This window comes from Xiphophorus maculatus, chromosome 5 (assembly GCF_002775205.1).
Source record: "Xiphophorus maculatus strain JP 163 A chromosome 5, X_maculatus-5.0-male, whole genome shotgun sequence".
In the NCBI taxonomy this organism is placed as follows: Eukaryota; Metazoa; Chordata; class Actinopteri; order Cyprinodontiformes; family Poeciliidae; genus Xiphophorus; species Xiphophorus maculatus.
Genome location: NC_036447.1, coordinates 6,454,832 through 6,476,377, shown reverse-complemented (window position 1 = coordinate 6,476,377; position 21,546 = coordinate 6,454,832). Strand labels below are relative to the sequence as shown.

Sequence of the window (21,546 nt, the reverse complement as noted above, 5' to 3'; positions counted from 1 at the left end):
TAATCAATGTTCTAATGATTGTAACAAAATTTTATATCCATAAATGTCGCTATGCAAAATGCTCCCTCTCAATCTCTGCTCTCCAAAACAAACTTTCCTTTATTAAAAGATCTCTGAGAAAAATGCTGAATTTAAACGTAATTAAATTGTTTGAGTTAAGGGAAGATTTTCAGTTAGTAGTCCCCCCTAATGAATTTATTTTCATTTTTTTCATTTTTTCCCCCATTAACTTTAATACTTTGCTCTAGCCTCTGTATCAATTAGATCTGTTAACAGTAGGAGTGGTGATATTTTTTTGTTTGTAATATTTGTTATTGACTTGTTTGATATTGGCATTGTTATTCTGATATATTAAATAAATAAATAAATGAATAAATAAAAAACAAATTGTTAAGAACTATGATCTGTGCTGAAGTAAATAAAAGAGAGAAGTTCAAATACATGCTGAGAGTGAAACTCCTTTCTAAAGGTGAAGATATATCACAGATTTCAAAAGAAAATAAAAATAGGAGACCGCATATAATATAGGAAATAGCGCCCCCTACATTTCCGGAGTGCAATGGTCCCATTTCCAAATAAGGTATGTGACTGACAGTGGTCCGTCCCCGCCCCTTTCTGTTTGCTGCAGCGAGGTCCTTCTCTCTATATTTATATTTGTCGGTTCAAGTTTAGTGCAAAAATATTGTATCAATCCCAAAAGGGAAATTAATGTTGTTTTAACTCATATTAATTAAAAATGTTCAGAGTTGATACAGATGCTAATGGCTGGGGGTTGGAAACATTTGTTAATGACAATTTTACAAAGAAGATTGTCAATAATTTTCTTGATTTTATTAAGATTTTTTCTCTGCACCATAATCTCCAGATCTAGTCCCCAGAACAGAGCATTCTTTGTTTCTTTTAAATCAGCTTTAGCCTTTTTATCTGGTTACTTTTTACTTGTTTTGCATATTTGGAATGAAAATGACTCAGTATTATTAAAAAATGTCCAATTACAGGGAAACATTTAAAAAAAAAAAAACATTTTAATTGTTAAATAAAAATAATTACTATCTGTAATCATTTTAAAAGTATGAAAAAATATTTTTAAAAGAAATATATTTTGTGAAATATTTTTATATTCACATCTTCTGCACATAAAAGATTATTCTATTTATTCTGCAGTCATTTTTTTAACATACGTGTTATTCTAATGTGCAGAAATAAGAAATTTCTTTATTCACAGGAGCAAACAGAAAACTGAAAGGAGAAAATAAAGAGAACATTTAAAAGACCAACTACAATCCCACACTCCTCCCACCCAAATTTAAATGTTTCCTAAAAATACAGATGATTTTTCACCTCTTTTCCACAACATTTGTTGACCAACTTAAACCGTACATAAAATCCTACCTTTTTTCCTCCTTGTAAACGTCACCGTTCCACTTGGGCCTCCAGCAGTACTTCAGCACATGCAATTAGGCAACTGATAATCACCATATTAAAAGGTATTTAAAAAATAATAATAATTTAGCAAATACTATCATTAATTAGCCTTGATCACTTCTGTTGATTTCCGCAAAACAAATGAACTGAAGCGTTTAGACTGGTTTGAGCACTTTTTATTGAGGTGACTGTAGAAAAGGAGCAAATGTGTGTTAGCACCTTTAATATTGATGATTATTTGCTGGTTCTTTGTGTCCTTCTGGCAAACACACACAAAGCGGCTGAAGAACATTATGTTAGGTTTGAAGAAGAATAGCTTCATTTACAGAAATTGAGCACCAGAAATGCCATAATTTAGAAAAAAAAGCATTATATTTAATTACAATCAGCAATAATTTTGTACAAAATTTGGAACCTAGGGGTTTATAATCAGTGCTCGTGACATTACATAACATAAGGTAGAAACACAAAGCCAGTTTTACAAAGGTTAACCAGGATTAGACAAAAAAAACAACAAAAACAGTTAAATACTGGGCGCAGCTGTCTAAGGCATCTCTCATTCAGTTAAAAAAATCTAAACAAATAATACAAAGCAGGAATGAATCTATACAATGTCACAATTTATATATATATATATTTAGATTTTATATATTTATATACTTTAACTTACAAACTGTACAAAGTTCTTTCCTTCCGACCGAATACCTATGTAACTTTTTTGATAGCCTACATTTACTGGTTCCAAAAAACACTATTTACATATTTATGAAAAACATAAATATTTTTTTCCACCCACAAGTCTCCAGACAACTTTTAAAATATATTACAACAAATATTGGCCACCCGAAACTAAAGAAATCTGTCACCCTGTGTGAAATAACTGAACTTTAATGGCATACATTAAGCCAAAGGTTTGTAAACTGTGAACCAATCAATAAATATTAGGAACGGATCATCAATTTTAGGCTGCTGGAAGGAAGTCGGCACTTCCTGTTTTATCAAACATGGACCGCATGCAATCAGAGCAGAATCTTCTGTTAATTATGATTTGATTTATGGTGGAGAATAACAAAAATAAAAAGGAAAAAAACAAACATTTTATTGCATATTGTGACTGATTGTCGCATAATAACAGATCCAATCATATAATCAAATTTACACAGAGTTCTTTAAGTTTTTAACAGCTTTATCAAACAATAAATAAACTGGCTATCATATGCGCTGGGCTTTTGGCCCCTTTCATTTCGTACAATTTCGTAACTTTTTTGTACCAGTCATGTGTCGACTTGTACCCACTTTGACAGCTGACGTTTTAAAGTAATTTTTGTTTAATCAGGAGTCGCAATCTGTCATATTTTATGAAAACCAACAGGCAAAATAAGATCAGAACCTGAATAAATGCAGGCGTACTCAGATCAAAACCTCAAATTCAGTTAAATCAAACATGGAATTCTGACATTTTAAGATCTCTTCATGAAAAACAAGGAGAGATAAAAACATGCTGCGGTTTGTTTACAGGTGCAACGGGGATAAAATGTCGGCGTACTGGGAGGACAAATCAGTCGTTCACAGCTGTTTACAGATCAGTTTGATGATTATTTATTCTTCTAGTGTTGCTAAAAATCTGCTTCTCTAGTTTATAACAAAATCTTAAAGTAGAAAGTAAAGTAGAAAATTCACAACCTGTGCGGAATAAAGTCTAAAAGTCACCGGATTACCAAGAGAAAAAGTGATTTTACAGTACCGAACGTATCGAGATCTGATTCCTCAGCTGTAACCGTACCTGGATCCAACAGTGGAAACAAAATGAAAGTTCGAGTCATTTACTCATCATTTAATCTCTAATATTTTACATAAATTTAATTTTTTCAAACCTTTAAGGAAACATTTCAGAAGATGTAAGCTGATTGAATGCCAATTTTAAATTAATGGCTTGTTTTAAATTCCTTAATTAAACTCAATTTGATAAAAGTTTCTGTATTTTCAACATGTCTGACAATTTTCTAAATGCGTTTGGACAGATGAGTTATTTTATTCAGAGCTGCGAAAGTTTTTATGAATTTTGTGTCATTTCATAGTTTCACTCCTGTTGCTTCACATCTTGGGATTAAAACAGTTTTTGTTTTGTTTTAATGGTTTGATAGGTGATCAATACAAAAACATTTTACCGCCAGAGACGGGGAATAAATTTAGGCGCAGTATTTCAATTTAAAGACAAATATATGCACGTTTTGTTTTTTTTTCTTAAAATGGAATAAATTAGCTCCTTGTGGCTCTCCGTGTTCTCGCTGTTACGATCTTTCTTATTTAGTTCAAAAGTCAAAAATACTTCATTGATCCCAGAGGGAATTTAAATAATAATAATAATTAAACAACATATTTTGATCTTAATTAGAGAAATCTTCTTATAACAACATATAAAACTAGTTTAATATGAAAAAGTTACTCATTTTAACAAAATGCTGCTCCTGTTTTGTTTTTTCCTTCACTCTGGCAGTTAAACGTTTTTTTGTGGATCACAACAAATCACTTTAATAAACTTCTAAATCAGTTCAAACTGGGATCCTGGTAACTTTAGCATTTCCATATCAGTTATATTTGAACCCGAATTCAGTTTTTTTTTTATCTTAGACTGAATTAAAATGTTGATGTTGCTGCGTTCAGGTCACTCTGAAGCAGCAGGTTGTAGCAATAACTGAACTGTTTCACTCACAGCGGATCTACTGGCCTTTTTCTGTTAGGAGATTCATGTATATTTTAAATTAAACAAAAACTATCAAAATGAGAAAGTGTAATCCTCCATTCTGATTGCAAGTTATATTAATCCTGTAAGTTAAAAAAAATCTCTATTAAGCCCAGGGGTGTCCAAAATGTGGTCCGCAGGCCATTTGTGGCCGTTGAAATGATTTTGATTGGTCAAGAATGGTAAAAATTTGGCCAACAAAACAGAAAACAACTAAATTGTTTGTTTTTTCTTTTAATAAAGAAACTATCTGAGGCCTTTTTATGTTTTGGATGTCTAAATATTGATAGATCTCATAAAAATTGTGTTTATTATCGAGCCGGTAAAAAAAAAAAAAATCAAAATAAACTCATTTTTGCATCTTTAGTTTAATTAATTTTGACGCCTGCAAGTCAATTAAATTTGCCAGTTTTTACACAGGGACAAAATGTTTGGACACCAATGATTTAGCCAAGATCTAGTCAAGTTAATCAGTGTGTAAGATTTCATTAAAATGTTTATTATTAGTAGTAGTAGTAGTAGTAGTAATTATAGTAACAGGAGACTGTTAGCTACCCTCATAAAATAGTGAATGTCAACTAAACGCATTGATTTTCCTAAAACTACAAAAATTATATGTTGAAAAGTGACCAAAACTTAAATTAATATTCCACTGAGGCAACATTTATTTTGGGCAATTTAAAAAAACATTTCCTGATTTTTGAGAGACAGCAGAGACAGAAACCATCGCAGATTCCCCGTTAGCATGTTGATCTCTGAATCACTCTGTGGGTTGACGACACGGAATTAAACACCTGCAAGCCGCAGAATTAAAGCCGAGTTTCATTCAGACGCTTTTCGCACCAGCAGAAAAATCTTTTAAAAATGGATTTAAACTGTAATTAATAGCTTTGTTGGATCAGCCTTAGGGGGGAATTTCTTTGTACATCAAGTCAGTGAGAGGAGATTTTTTGGGGGGCTTCATCTGGGTTATTTCCCTTGTGTGAGTTGCGCAGACTTCCTGACTCCTTCCTGTGGTAAAGTTCTGAGTGTTTTGGTAAAAAAAAAACCTCATAAGTTCTTGGTGTTTATGTGAGTTTTGTAATGCTTTGTCAGGTGGTCGCTCCTCATGAAGCGTTTCTTACACTGACTGCACTCGAAGCGTTTGTCTCCTGTGAAAAAAAAAGAAGCAAAGAAATGATGAGGAATGCATTTAAGCACAACTTAATAACAAGACATAAAACTTTTGACTGTCTGAAGTTAAATCAAACCAAACTTTTCTTCATTTAGGTCAGTTAGAACTATTAAAATTATTTCTATTTGCTAAATTATGAGAAAGAATGTGTCTGCAGAATCAGAAGTTCAGGTTATTTTTGTTACTGACATGTTTATCTGCATGGAGGAGTCTGTGGTTGCCTGTGGGTTGGTTGTGTGAGAATTGTGATGTAAGACCATGCAGAAATGATTGTTGGGATATTTTTAGGTTTATTCACATATTCGTTGTATTTTTTTTCCCTTCCGTCCTCACCAGCGTTTTACACTTTTTACATTCAACATTTTGGTCACTATAAAGTCTAAGTGAAACTAATATCTTAGTCTGTCTGTGGGTCGAGTTCGCAGACAGTCAGAAAGGGCTGAAACGATTAATTGTAATAAATCGATTATTGAAATAATCGTCAACTAATTTAGTAATCGATTAATCGTCAAGCGGAGTACAGACTGCTGAAAGAACACACTCAGAACAGGACTAAAGCCAAAACTGTTCAAATACATAAACATTTGCATAGAAGATTAAAAAAAAATTTTAATGGCAAAATAATCTTATTAGTGTATAAATAACAATATCTGTTTGACAAAGAATATACACATTTGGCATTTAAGATGAGAAATAATAAATAAAATTCTCTAAATATGTTCTACTTATAGCTCAACCAGTGCCATAGTTTTAGTTTCACCTGGTTCAAATTTTGTAAAATAAAATATTAAAAAAGCATCATCTGATGTTCAGTTACTAATTGGTTAATTCAAACAATAATCAATAGATTAGCTTTACACTGTATTGATATTAAGTCAAGAGAAAGGCTGAGCTTTTCATGTGTTCAAGTATTTTTTTAGCTGCAGACGTCCTTTGTTACAAATGATCAAACATTCACTAGAGAAATGCTACGCTGTTGCATTTTAGACTATAAATGCTTTTTTCTTACTTAAAAAAGAAATGTATTTATTTGATTGGATTTTTAAATAAATTTCTAACATTGTATAAACAAGGGTTAAATTAAATGCAAAATCTGCAGAATGTGTCAATTTTTCCAATCCGATTAGTCGTCAGAATAATCAATTACTAAAACAACTGTTAGTTTCAGCCCAACATTTAACCCACTAGTTCATCTTGAACCACTCTGTGCAGAACCAGCACAAATCCCTGAGGGATGCCTTCTTTCATGATGCGTTTACCTGTGTGCGTCCTCGCGTGCCTCTGCAGCTCGTCGCTGCGTGTGAAACGTTTCCCGCAGAAAACCCAGTTGCAGACGAAAGGCCTCTCCCCCGTGTGCAGCCGGACGTGGGCTCTGAGGAGAGACGTTTTCCTGAACGTCTTCTCGCAGCCAGCGACGTGGCAGATGTGTTTCCTCTTCCCCACTTCCCCGGGCCTGCACAGCAAAGGTTAAAGGTGACTTATCACGCTTCCTTCAACAGGTTAGGATAGCTACAAAACATGTTCATTACATTTCTTAGCAAAAGGTTACTCTTAGATAATGAGATTTTAGTCCGCTCAGTTCTGCCTCTTGATACTTTAAATCCAAATAAGCTGCTGCTGGCCACAACTCCCAACTCAACGTTCACATTCACATGGGAAAACAGATTCACAATTATACAACCGTACATCTTTGAAAAGCAGAAGTGGAGCCTCCTGGACAACCAACAAAAATGCAGCAAGCCGTTTTTGTATGGTAAGTCAACAAAACACCGCTGGTCTTTTCCAGCAGCCATTGTGCAGTGCGTGCAGCAGTAAAGCCTGCTGATCAAACGTGTTGGAGCTCTGATTGGGTTGCTAGTTTTGTTTTATTTTACCAGGATAATCAAATAATCAATCTAGTTTACATTTCAGGAGGTGGTTCAAAGTGTTTTACATCATAAAAAAACAAAAATACAAAGTCCTGGAAGACACAACACAGTCAACAATTGAGAAAACCAGTACACAAGTGTCATCTTAGAAATCAAAATGTTGGTCTATTGTACAGAGCAGAAGGCAGTAAAACAAAACTGACCGAAGCTGCTGGAACTTTACTTGGGTTGCTAGGTAACGAGGCTGGGCTAGGCTGGGGTTGCTAGGTAACGGTGCAAGCTGGGTAGGTCTAATAGGATAATAAATTGTCACAGAAATTATCGTGATAAACAATAATATTGTTGTTTTAAGGCAATTTTCATGTAATATAATGGCAGAATAATGCAGGAACACATTCTGAAAGACAAAAAATTTAAACTCTAAAAAACATTTTTCACTGGAAATGGAAGACATTTTAATCATCCAAAATAAATACGTAAAACAACAAATAAAATGTATTATGAAGACTGTAAATAAAATTTAGGCTAGTTGAGACCAATAAACCAGACTGAAAACTTTTGTATTCCAGATATTGGTAGAAAGAGAGAGACAAAATTTCATGTAAATGGAAATTATTGACTGATTGATTATTAATTGATTATTGTGACAGGCCTATGGCTAAGCGCTTGTGCTGTTTTTAGAAGCAGTTGGGACTCAAATGGAAGAACAAAAACATGTAAAATGTGAATTTATCATAATAGGTCCACTTAAAGAAACATACCAAGTATCAACAGGATGTAAAACCTTTTTTCCAAACATATTTGTGACCAACTGAATTTGTCTCTGTAATGTTATCCACTACATCAGCAGGTATTTGTCTGTTGCCGCGCTCACCTCTTGTCTGCATCTTTGCAGTTGGGGCATGTGCAGGCCATGCGACGTTTCTTCTCCCCTGGCTGACCTGGCAGCTCCAGCGTCAGCGTCTGGTCTACCTGGATGGTCGGCTGGCCCTGCGCTGCTGCCAGCTGCAGGCCTCCGCCATGCACCGTCTGCACCGTCAGGTGCTGTTGGCCTAATTAAAGCACATCAATGAATGATACGCAGCAGGATTACCGTATTTTCTGGACGATAGAGCGCACCTCACTATAAGCCGCAACCACAAAGTTTAAAATAAATTTTTTTTTTTAAACTAGAAATTTACATATATAAGCCGCATGATTCAAAGCGTGGGGAAAAAGTAGCGGCTAATAGCCCGAAAAATAAGATTAAAAAATGCCGACATGAAAGTCAGGAATGATTTTTTTTTTCTTTACGTAAATGTACTCTAGGGCTGTAACTAACAATTATGTTTACGTTAGTTTAATTATCAATTATTCTGATGATTTATGAGACAAAAACTGGCACATTCTGCAGATTTTTAATTTAAGCATTTTTATACAATATTACAAATACATTAAAATAATTCCTTTTTGAAATAAAAAAATTACATTTATTTTGCCTAAAATAAAATAATGTAACAGTGTTTTTGTCTTTACGCAACACTTTAGTGCAGTTTTAACCTGTTTTTAAAAGTCCTGTATAAATACATCTGAATGTATAAATACATTAGTTTAGTGAACTCTTAAACATTTGCAGCATTTTTTTATTAACCAATTAAAAAATGGATAACAAAATGTGTTTAATAATACAGAATTTGAAGCAGGCAAACTAAAACGATCCCTCAGGATCGTCAAGATTTTTTTTTCAATTCACAATGTATATATTTTTGTACAATTTTGGTTTAAGTACTGCTCTGAATACTTTGTCCTTTCAGCAATTCGCTTTTATTTGAGTCTTTATACTAGGGCTGAAACGATTCCTCGAGTGATTCGAGTACCTCGATTATTAAAATTCCTCGAGGAAAATTTATCTGCATCGAAGTTTCGTTAATTATATTTTATTATTTAGCGCACCGTGTTCCAGCCGGGTTATTACTTGCGTTGCGCGGAGCTCTCACTTCTGCCTGAGATGTTGACGAAAGCTAAGTGTTAGCAGCATAACGTCCAGTTTTCAAGTTTGGCCTGGGAGGATTTTATTGATTCATGATGTCCGGGTCTTTGTCGTTTTTCGGGGGACCAATAAGCATCCTTAAAATGACTGACGCGATGCCTGGAGTACGGCAGCTTTTCTCCTCCCGGAGCTGCTGCCTGGTGGTGGTTCAGCGCGAACAGCGGGGAAGAGCACTGCAGGTGTGTTTATACAGGTGAGCTGATAGACTGAACACGGCTGCGCATTAGATAATTAGCGTAAATGTAGCTTTACGGACGAACCGGAAAATAAATTTCATATCATCCCGGTCTCAACAAATGGGTGGCGGAGCTCATCATGGCGGCACGTAGCTGGTAGATGAGTTTGTGTGTGACAAACGAAGGAGTCAAATCCTGTCGCTAACATGAACACAAAAGCTATAAATGTTTGGACAAGGTGAGAGTTCATCTATTAAACTGACTAAAGATGAATGTATAAACAAAAAGCTGGAGTACAGACATTTTTTATAAGCGTATTTGTGAGCCTGCCTCTTTTTTTTATTAAATTGAATATAATTTCAGATTCTTCTATAACTTTTCTTCAGTTTAACGTAGAAAGTGAGCTATTATAGTTACAAGTTAAATTTCTAAACTACAGAAAGGTTATTGTTAGGGAAGCTCAACTGTGAAAAGTTGGATTGATGTTGATATGCGATAGTAATACTGCTGTTATGTTAGATTTACCAATGTTTTACTTTATCTTTATTTTATCTGATTACTCGATTAATCGATAGATTACTCGATTAGTAAAATATTTGTTTACTTTATACTCCAGTTAACAATTAATTAATTACCAAATTAGTTGGCCATTATTTCAATAATCAAGTTTATCTGTACAGCACATTTCAGCAACAAGGCAGTTCAAAAATGTAAAGTAATACCTTATTTTATCTGTGCTGTAAACTAACTTCTCAGTAATGAGAGCGAACGCCTCATCGTCTCACCTCCTGCGTTGGTGATGGTGACTGGAACCCCCTGGACCTGAACCCCGTTGATGCTGATCGTCTGCACTGCTTGCGCTGCAGAGGACAGTTGCGACGGACTGAATGCGATCATCCCTCCTGCTGGGGCGATCTTTGCCAGAGTGCGCTCCTTTCGCGCCCCGGCCTGCGTCCTCTTGCTGCCAGCAGGGGGCGATGTGGGGGGTGTGGGCGCAACAGAGGTGGTAGGGCTCGTCGTCTTTGAGCCTGGGTCTTGTAGTTGAACTGACTGCCACTCGCCTGAAGCTGTTTTGAAGAGGATCTAAGAAAAGAAAGAGTTAAAAATATTAAAATGAGAAATGCAGTGAGGCGATATACAGAGTTTTTCTCTTAAAGGGGCAGCATTATGTAATTTCCAGGCTCTCAGTGGATTTTTATAGCACAATCAAGTGTTTATGTTCCCTTCAGTTGTTATATAAATGCTGTATAACTCAAACATTAAAACTGGCCTCCGTCTCTTTAAGAAGCCCCTACTCTTTCCCATAAGTTATCACAGCAGCGTTTCTCCATTATGAAGTTTAATTTATCTATGAATCATACTGTTCCAAAATATTTTATAGTATTAATATCTGACATGTTGAACATTGTCTTCCATAAAAACAAAATCAGTAGTGGTCACGAACTAAAAAGTTAGTTATGCTAACCCTAAATCACAATTTTTAAATAATAGTCCCGCTAATGCTAAAGCACGACACCAACACTGCATTTAGCAGAAGCTAATGCTAAAGCAAAACCTTCAAATTATATCTTATATATTATAATGCCCTTAGATACTGTTTTATGTTCATATCTAACAATGTAATATGAGCACAGAAAATGCGTAAACAGTCTTCATCCCCTTCAAAATAAGAGCATGGTATAATCATCTACTTGAAGTAATTCTTCACAGTCGATGTCAAACTTTATCCAACTAAAAGCTGAATGAAGTTTCAGCCAAGTAAATTATCACTTTACTATTTATCTGAAAAAATTAATTCAGGGGAAGATAAGTGAGCTAAAATATTTCCAAGTGTTTTTGTTTTTTTTACTTTTAAATTTTTTCACCTATTAGTGCATATAAAAGAAACATTACAGACTAACAAACAGAAGTATTAATCTACACAATAACAGCCATAAGAGAACAAACAAAGAAAATAGGTACACATTAAAATGTATACATTTAGGACAAAAACACAGAACATAACCAGATGGTGTCACAACAAAAACAATCAAATTATTTAACATATAAAATATTTTAGAGTTAGCAAAAGCGCCAAAAGGCCAAACAAAAAATTTGTTCTGCTATTAGTGGATTAGCAGAAATGTGGCCACCAGTGGAAAACACGACACTTCAAGCAAAGCTGACAGAGCGTAAACATCTCCGATTTAAATATTGGTGCTGCAGCTGACTTCCTGTCAGTCTGTAGCGATACGGACTGAGACGATACCTGGGTTGATGTTGGTTCCGGTGGAGTCACCTGCAGACTCGGAGTGACAGGCTGTTTCTGTGGGACCGGAGGCAGCGTGGCAGACGCAGCTTTCACCACTTTCAAAGCCTGCTGGGGAATCTGGATCAACTGAGACTCTGCCTTGGGCTGAACCACCTGGACCTGCTGCACCATAGGTGGCTGCCCAGGACTCTGGACGATCAGCAAATTGTTTCCCGCCTTCACAAAAAGACAGGAAAGCTTATCGTTGGATGTCAACAACTTTAAATTATGCTTCCTTGAACAGGTTAGAATACGTCTATGGCTATACAAAGCATGTTCATTAAAGTTTTTGAACAAAATTCTTCTTAGACAGTGAAATCTTAGCCCGATCAGTTCTACCCTTTCAGAATGAGACGTTTTAAGGCCTCTTGTTACTTTAAACTCAAAATAAAGTTTATACTCACGCCTTTGGGAGGCGTGAGTATAAACTTTTCACGCCTCCCAAAGTTTACACTCGCGTGTAAAAATGGCTGCAAACAGATGTGCAATAGTAAAACCGTGTATCTTTGAAAAGCATAAGTGGAACCTCCTGCACAAACAAAAAGAATGGAGTAAGTAGTTTCTGGACAGTAAGTTTTGCATTTCCCAGCAGCCATTGTACTGTGCCACTCAAGCTTTGACAGCAATGCAAAAAACAAACAAGAAACAAAATACAAACATTGTTTTGAAAGATTGCCAGATCTTTGCCAAACAACCAGGTGAAGTGAGAACATTTTTGAGGTAGAATCATTTAGGCCTGTCACAATAACAAATTTTGCTGGACAATAACAGAAGTTATTGGATAAACAACAATGTTGTAGTTTTGAGCCCATTTTCAAGTAATATAATAATGCAAAAATATTCTCAAAGATCAATAAACTTTAAATTCTAATGGACATTTATCACTACAACTGGGATACATTTTAAATATTTAAAATAAATAAAATAACAGAAACAACAAATAAAATGAATAATGAAGTCTCCGTAAATAAAATTATCCTTCAAAAAAAGGGCTAGTTGAGACCAAAGCACCAGATTGAAGACTTTTGTCATCCAAATTTTGGTAAAAGAGAGAAAAGAGAAAAACGATACATCAACCAAATGGAAATTATTGATATTGCTTTAATTGATCACACAATTAATTCATTTATTGATTTATTGTGACAGGCCTAGACTGATTAAGTCTAACCTGTATTATGTTATCTCCGGCTTCAATCAAAATGGTCTCCATCTGCTCCGGTGGCGGCGAGGCGGCCTGAGTCGGCGGCAGTTCGGCTGGCAGAACCACTTTCTTCTTCCTCCCTCTTCGCCCCTTTCCAGGCATGGGAGGCGAGGAGGCCGTCTCCGTGACAACCGGAGACCCGCCCACTTCTCCGGTTGCAACGTTGAGGGGTAGAGTGAGTCCGGCGGGCAGCTGCATCAAGTTCGCAGCGGCGCTGTTTGGCTTCCGTACCTTCAGCGACGGTTTGATGGCCACGGTCTTCTGAGGCGTGACCGGAGTCGCCGCAGCGGCCGCCGGCATGGTCATGGGAGTGGTGATGATGGCCTGGTTGGTGCCTGGGATGAGCTGGATCTGACCGCCCTGCGGCATCACCTGGATCTGCGGCATCATCTGGTACTGGATGTTGGCGGGCCCGGCGGCGTTGGTGCGCGCGGGACTCTGCTGGATCGTAAGCACGATGGGACTGCCGGGAGCGGAGGGGCTCAAACCGGGCGGCAGCTGGATCACATTGCCCTTCGCTGAGAGGAAACCCAGGTTTTTGGGCGGAGCCGGTGCAATGGGGGCGGGCTTTATGGGCTGAAGCCTGCGAGGCTGCGGCTGCGCTGGAGGAGAGGTGACGGGTGCCTGAGCGGCGGGAGGTCCGATTTTACTGCAAGTAGCAGCCAGAAGGGCCAGAGGAGACGGCTGTGTGTCCTGCTGTGAGAAAACAAGGAATAAAATCAATCTGATTTAATACATTTCATTATGAACTAGAGCTGGGCAACATGGCTGGGAAATGTATTACGATATAAGGGTTTCACATCAGTTGATATCCATTGTTATTGATGAATTTTTTTGTTTTAAATATTCAAATTCAATTCATTTCAAATTTAAAAATACTTTATTGATCCCAAAGAGAAATTAAATGTTGTGACTTAATTTAAATTCTTCAAAGAATTATAGAATGATGGTTAACAGGAAAAATCCCTTGTAGCGATCTGTCCTTATAATAGAATAGAACAGAATATCTGACATTTTGTCAAACTAATGATGTAACTTTTCCTGTTTTATCCACAGCTTTCAGTTTGCAACATTATCTTTCTACTTTTAAGCAGCAATGAGGCACAGTGGAGAAACTTTAAACTGCTGCTGCTCCAGTTACTCACTAGATTGTTGCCAGGTAACCAAAGAATGAATGAGTTGCTAGGTAACCAAAGAGTGAGTTAGTTGATTCCACCAACTTTTTCTTTTCACTTTGTTTCAAACAAATAACATTAGATGGAGGATCTTTAACACAATAACAAATATCACAATACTACAATAAAGATAAGAAAGAACCACAGGCATTGATAATATTGATATTAGTGTGTTGCAATCTGGAAAATAGAAAGTAAAAACAAAAGTTTAAATTTTTTATACATAAGTGGGTAAAATAAAACCATGTCTACCTTTCAGTCTGCACAAATACTATTTTCTTAACAAAAAGTCTCCACAAATACTATTCAAATACATATAATGAAGGGTCTGTTACAGTAAAAAAAAATATTAAAAAATGTAAAGAATATAACAAGGGATCTGCTTTGAGACAAAGTTAAATTTCTGAAGAAGAGTTATTGCTTTTACAAGTTTCGGATTATTTTTCAACAGAGGAAGAATATGTTTTTAAAATTATTAAATGAGGGGATTTATTTCACTCCATTTCAACCTGTGAACATAATATTAGATACATTTATTATATACATTTCATCTGAAGAAAAGGCTGAATTGTTAAAGATGAGATACATTAGCAAATTTTATAAAACAAGGTTCTTTCCAATTTTTTCTGTAAGTAGTTTTTGGAAATCCAACCAAAATATCACACTCCACAAATAAATGTTCAATACTTTCACCCTCCCACTGACAAACATGCCTACTTAGCTTAACTGTGAGAAGTTTAGCAGCTAAAGCCTTGCCCCTGCCTACATCTCCCAGAATGCAGTGCGGTTCTGAATCAGAGTTCAGTGAAAACTGAATGCTCTATAGAATGTAACGTCTGCTGATACTGAACACGTGTCTATCGCGATACGCATTGTTATTAATCTATTGTGCAGCCCTAACATAATAAGTATAATCAGAATGCATGGAGAGGCAGCGTATGCAGTTACTTACTTGTGTAGAAGCAGTGGAGGGCTGAAGGTATTCACTTGGACTAACAGCAACAGTGGCCATACTGTCCTGTTGTTCTAGAAAACACAAAGCAGAGTCAGAAACAGGCTGCCTGCAGCAGGTATGGTTTGGCTGTTGATGAGCCAAACATGTGGACATCTAATGCACTCAGAAGAGAATAAAAACCCAAGTTATCCTGCTAATAGATGAAAAAATATCACATACTCACTGTGTGCCTGTCTGTTTTCACATTAACTTAATTATGTTTGCATTTAGACTATAATAAATGCAGACATTAAAGAACACTAGGCGTTTTGCACAGAGGTGGATAGAGTATGAGTAGCTGTACTTCAACATATTTTTACTGAAGTAAAACTTAAAAGTATCCGTTCAATAAACTACTCAAGTAAAAGTAAAAGAGTACTTGTTAAAAAGGCCACTCAAGTACTGAGTAACTGATGTAAACGTTACTTTTAAAAGTTACATCATCAAACAGACCAAAATACAGTAAGTTGGTATTTCAAAGATCAAACTGAAAATTACTCATACTTATAATTATTTTTAAAAAATCAGGCAAAAGAATTGGTTTTCCATATCAATTCATTTGAAAATAAAACTTACAACAAACAAACAAACACTGCAGGTGTGTGTGTCCGTCTCTGGTGAATTTTTGAATAAAACATGTTTTTTTTGTCCATTCAGTGGGAAGAAAATCCAAAAATTTTATTTAAGTAGCGATACTTGAAAATGAAATTACTCAAGTGAAAGAAAAATGTACAAAGCATTCAGGCCCTTCATGTCTCGAATATATTTGGTGACGCTTATTTGATGAAGCACATGAACGTTTATAAAGTAAAAAGTTGGTGCAGTCATTAAAAAACTAAGTTGTTTCATTACCAAAACAGCCAAATCAGCCAGAAGCAACTATTTATATAAAACCTCATGGAGTTGGACATAATTTTCATTTTTCCTTTAGTTTTATAGACTCTCTATCTGGGGTTTATGTGCTATGAAACCAATGCCTACAGATGTGAACAGTTCAATTAAAGTCGGCCTTCTATCACCTGAAGAGTATTTCCAGGATTAGAGGACTGATGTTTCTGCAAACTCTAGAGAAACTCATCCAGGATGTTTATCTTTATTTGCATTGATTACAGCAACAGCATCTTCACAGGTCTGACTAAAAAAAAAAAAAATCAATCCTCCAGCTGCAGCTGATCCAGAATGCTGCTGCTGGCATTCTGACTAAAACCAGGAAGATAGAGCACATCACCCAGTTCTACAATCCCTACACTGGCTCCCGGTAGCTCAGAGAATAGACTTTAAAATACTGTTGTTAGTTTATAAATCACTGAACGGCTTTGCACCACAATACATTAAAGATCTGCTGTTGTCATGGCAACCTTCCAGACCTCACAGGTCTTCTGGTTCTGCATCTCCAGAACCAAACATGGAGAAGCAGCATTCAGCTTCTATGCACCACAAATCTGGAACAAACTTCCAGAAAACTGCAAAACAGCCGAAATAATGAGTTCCTTTAACTCTAGACTAAAAACCCAGCTGTTTGGAGTTACTTTTGAAACATTATAAATAGAAAGTTAACCAACATTTTTATGTGTATTGAAGATTTTAATGATGGCACTTGACAAAATGTTTGTTACTGGTTTTTACAATCAGTGACTGTATAACGTGTTTATGATGTTTTTATGTTTTCATCATGTAAAGCACTTTGAACTGCCTTGTTGTACAAATAAACTTGAATGATTGAATTATTTATCACAACCTTCACCAATGACATAGTAAATCACAGCAATATTAAAATTGATACTACATACTAAAATATTCATAACAAACGCAGCTTGCAAACCAAGATTCAGCAGTAGTGCTTCAACGGTTTCCACTGTGCTTTTATATAAATGGAGAATAACAAGTCTCAAGTCAACAAACAGTAGGTTTGTTGCTGTGTCTAGTGAATTTGTGGTTAAAACATGTTTGTTCCTTATTTAGTGAAGTTACTACACAGCGCGTAGAGCAGCCAGAAATTTTACATAAGTAAGAGTAGCAAAGCTTCTTAATTAAGGATGCGTTGGTTAATCGGCCCGTTATCCTTAATTTTGGGAGATCGGTGTTCAGCTGATACTTACATGTGAAACCGATCTTATCCACCAATCTTATCTACTTCGGGAAAGGTCAAAAAGTCAATCTCTGTCGTCTGTTCCGAGAAGTTTGACTGACAGACCGGCCCACCTGGTCATGTCTGTATGTTTCCAGTTAACAATTGTCACCCCATCGTTGCCAACTCAGCAACTTTATTGCTATATTTGGCAACATTTCAGACAAAAGAAAAATAGTTTTGGCTAAAATCAGAATTGGCAGGTCAGGCTTTTTAAATTTCAGTGATTTCCCAGAAAACTGTAATCGGTGCACCTCTATTCTTAATATCTCTCTACTAAAAGTTTAAATTATGGTGCAGTAAAACTAGTCCTAAAAGTATCGTTTTCCACAAAACATTACTTATATATATCAAAGTAGCTACTACCCACTTATGGTAAAATATATTGAAGTAGTGCTAATCTTGAGAACAATTTCTGGGTACTGTACCCACCTCTGTCAAGGTGTAGTAGGAAAAGACTAAACAGAAACCTCCTAGTTTTGTTTCACAGCAAATAACACCTGATTTCAGCATTCTTCATCTGATGATAACGCCACTTAAATAATTCTCAAAACCAACAATATTAATAATAACACATTGTGGATTCAAAAGCAGCGCTTTCGCAAAGCCCAAGCAGCTGGGTTTAGTTTCCTCTGTACAAGCTGCTAGCGTTAGCAAGAAAGCGCCGAGCTAGCAGGCGGGTTTAGCATCCGTGCAACTTCCCCCTCCTGTAACACGAATTACAATTAAAACTGAACTAGCACAATCAAAATATCTAAATGATTTATTAGGATGAGGAGCAACTGAATGCGAAAAAATTGGGGACAAGTGAACCACCAGCTACACAGCAATGTTTAGCATTCGCAGCTAGCCAGTGAAACTCTTTGATAACGTTATAGAAAAAAATGCAGCGCTTTTCCGGAAGTTCGTGGCTCATTGTAGTGCATCGAACCAACCCAGTTCTGTTAAAACACGGCTATATGTGCACATAACACTCGGCGCTTTACTCCACAATAACAATACACTGTTTATGAAGTAGAATGTAATATAAACGCCAATGTTTTCATTCCTACCCACCGCTCATGACGACATTCGCTCTCCACAGCCTTGAAGACCAAGACATGAAGGAATCCGCCCGCGCGGCTCCACCAATCAACGGTCAGCAACGGGTTGATGGACAGCCAAACAGACCAATCAGCTTTGTGGAATTTAGTGACTGAAAAGTACTGAACCACTCCTAAAAGGCTATTTCTGTACGTCCGACGGTTCAACCAATAGGATGTCGCCTTTGCGCTCAAGGGGGCGTTTCCCAGAGGATAATCCAGTACCCTATTACAGCGAGATTACACGTTCACTGACATGGCTGGCGACCAATGTGATGTTGGAGGGGCAGTTCGGCCGAAGCAAGAATGACAACCGTGTGGAGCAATTAACGTTAAGTTGCTCCTGTCTGTGCTGTTTAAATGAACTCAGGAGCAATCCTAAAGAGCAGACCGTTATACTTGACAACATAGTGTGCTTTTATGTAAAGTTGACATAAAATAGGTAAAAGGTGTTCATATGCCATAACGATAGCAGTGGCGCTCCAAGAAAATTTGAACAGGGGTGATCAGATCAATTTTAGGGTGGAACAATCAGACAATAAAACAATATAGACTGATAGATTTATGAGTACTGCTTGTCAGATTAAAAGTATTTTTAAAAATAACCATTAAAGAGGTATTGAACATATATTTTTATTAAACCCACATTTAGGTAATTTTAGTCTGGTGTAGTATTCTAATTTAAATAAAATTATATAATGTAAGATAGTTTTTCAAATAAATGGGCTTTTCAGTGATATTCTAAATTATTGTGACTGTAAATAGATCTGTTGTCATATCAACATTTCAGACCATCCACATTTTAATTATCATTGATTATACTTTGCATTCCAGTTTTTCTTTATTTTGCAACTAAAATGTAATATTTATTGCTTGTTTGATGTTTTATATACAAATACACTTGCTTTGCCATGTATTGATTGAAAAAGATGACTGTATAGTTTGTATGAACTAAATATAATATATTGAAGGTGGCAGAGTTCTTCCCTAAGGGGATTTCAGATGATAGGCCAACACAGAGTAGTGTAAAGGGACTACTAGACAAAAATGCTGGTAAGATTTTGTGTTTTTTCAGTGCGTATCTCTGAAAGTTAAATAATGCTTTTTAACATAAATTATCTTACTCCACAAGTCAAACCCTGTGAGCTGTCCTTGACTTCAATATTTCAGCGCCTGTCTCAGACTTTGAGATAGTATTGCTTCCTCTCAATGATGTCCAAGTGTTGTTTTTAAAACCCAGTCCCCCTGAAATGTAGATTAAAAGATTTGAAGAAATAAAACCCTTTGCCATGTTGGGATTGGTCACATGCCATGAACACGCAACATTTAATCTCCTGATGACATCACGATGGAGTGATTTCTGTGTGATCTCATTGCTAAGTCAGTGCAAAAGGAGGCAGAGAGAATGAGGGGATGACAGAGTAAGACACCAACCAGAACCATCAAAGAAGAAGTAGAAGAAGCCTAATTTTAAATTCAGCTCTACAAAGACCGACATCCTGGGTTCATTCCTGGGAGGAATGATGTTCTTCACCACTGCCTTTTGTTTTTGTTCATCCTTTAATCTAGCAGGTTTTGTTTTTTGCCTTTTTGCACCTGCATTGGAGCTCAGAACCAATCTTTAGTACAGTTATTTTTAGAACTATTAATAAACAGATTTTGGCTTTTTATTGTGGTGGTCAGAGTGGTCATCTCTGGCCACTCTGACCACTAGCTATTTCTTAAAGCTAAATAGGGCTGCAAATAACAATTATTTCAATTATGCTAATGATTCCTCTGACGATTTAAATTTTTTTTTTTTACTTTTCAAGCTTAGAAATGTAGAACAAAACTGGAAATTTTCTGAGATTAATCTTTTTTATTTGGCGGAAATGTATTCCTTCTGTTCTTTTTCCATCTGCAATGGCCTTCACCGTCATCGGAGCACGTCAGTAAGTTTTGAATGAGAAGTTGACGCAGCTTCGTCATGCAGCTCGGCTGAATGAGCGCTATCAAGGTGAAACTTGTCGAGTGTTTATATTAACGTACAAAACCGCATACTGTACATTTTGTATTCAAGAACTGTGTTTGGACCGTTTCTCTTTTTGTTCTGGAATGGCCGCCATCTTTGTTTCTGTAACTGGCTCCGAGTCCGCGCCCTCTGCTGGATGGTGGTCAAATTACAACACCAGGAACCGGGCTAAGCAGACGTTATCATTTAAAAGATTGGGAACTAATTTTAATCTAATAAACGATTATGTACAATAATATTTTGCATCCATATTAGGGATCCTCTCGATTTATCCATGATTAACCATCATCTCCAGTCCAATAGCAATTTCTTTCTTTAAAAAAAAATTACATTTTCAGCAACATATATGCCACAGCCTCTACCTGGTTGCCGGGACTTGGAAAAGACTTGAACACTTGTTTTTTTTTTTTGTTAGCTTTGTTTGTCACAAAGACTTCCTGACATGATTCCTGCAGTGCCTCTGGATGTCAGTCCCATCTGTCCTCAGCATCAGCTGAGCTTCAGCACTTTGATTAGACCTGTCTCTCTGTTATTCACTCCCTCCACAATGTCTTTATTTACAGTCAGTCTTTACCAAATAATGTACTTAACCTCATAAAATGATTACTTGTTTCTTCTTTCTCGGCCCTTTTTGCATCATTGCAAGGGGTTTCAAAGTGCAGAGGATACACAATTTTTATTTATTTGTATTTTTTCCCAATAATATCTAGAAAATTTGCAAAATTAAAGTTTTAACTCTGTACAATAATTTGCACATCCCTTTCCTGAAACAAATTTGACTACTTTATTTGGTTAATTAAAGTATTGCAAGCTTAGTTTATTGCTGAGTATGTAAAAAAAGATTTGGACCATTTTGGTCCTTGTGACGAAGTTTGGTCACCCCTGACTTAAAATCAAGTATCACTCGTTTTCCTATTGGTTTTCCAACATCATTCCAACATTTTTATGGAGGATCAGACTGATATAATTTAAAATAAAAGAAGCAATCTATATTTTTGTGTTTTTCCTTTTCCTTACAAAAGCATTTTGTTAAGAAATTTAAAGAAAAAATATAGATTTCTGTTTTTATTTTTAATTATGTCAGTTTTAGTCCTCCATACCCTATCAGGTTCTGTTCTTACTGTTTTGAAAATATATATATATATTTATCTACAGCATTGTTCCTGTTTGTATTTAAGCAATTTGTATTGTGAATCCAGAGCAGAAATAGAAAAAAAATCAGATTTGGAAAAAGTGGAGATGATTACTTT

At 36.1% G+C, this 21,546-nt stretch overlaps 1 protein-coding gene across 3 annotated transcripts; it reads right to left on the bottom strand.

Moving 5' to 3' along the window:
- Positions 1–1,585: 1,585 nt before the first annotated feature.
- Positions 1,586–18,318, bottom strand: sp2 (Sp2 transcription factor). 3 transcript variants are annotated; one of them, XM_014473412.2, is made up of 8 exons: positions 18,260–18,318; positions 15,034–15,107; positions 12,874–13,602; positions 11,664–11,882; positions 10,201–10,498; positions 8,085–8,262; positions 6,602–6,795; positions 1,586–5,319 (listed from the first exon to the last, which is right to left on the bottom strand). In XM_014473412.2, exons 1-8 carry the CDS (start codon positions 18,303–18,305, stop codon positions 5,219–5,221), a joined length of 1,839 nt encoding a protein of 612 aa, XP_014328898.1. In that variant the 5' UTR covers positions 18,306–18,318; the 3' UTR covers positions 1,586–5,218. The 3 variants fall into 3 exon arrangements, with proteins under 3 accessions (XP_014328898.1, XP_023189911.1, XP_023189912.1); XM_023334143.1 differs by having other exon boundaries at positions 12,874–13,599; XM_023334144.1 differs by having other exon boundaries at positions 15,034–15,099; positions 18,260–18,288.
- Positions 18,319–21,546: the final 3,228 nt, after the last annotated feature.

Excerpts from the sequence above, each read along its gene's own strand:
- sp2 (XM_014473412.2), bottom strand. The coding sequence starts at position 18,305 with ATGTCTTGGTCTTCAAGGCTGTGGAGAGCGAATGTCGTCATGAGCG. Across the intron at positions 13,603-15,033 it reads CCTCCACTGCTTCTACACAA|CAGGACACACAGCCGTCTCC; the intron begins GTAAGTAACTGC and ends GTTTTCTCACAG. Across the intron at positions 8,263-10,200 it reads CACCATCACCAACGCAGGAG|GCCAACAGCACCTGACGGTG; the intron begins GTGAGACGATGA and ends TGCTTTAATTAG.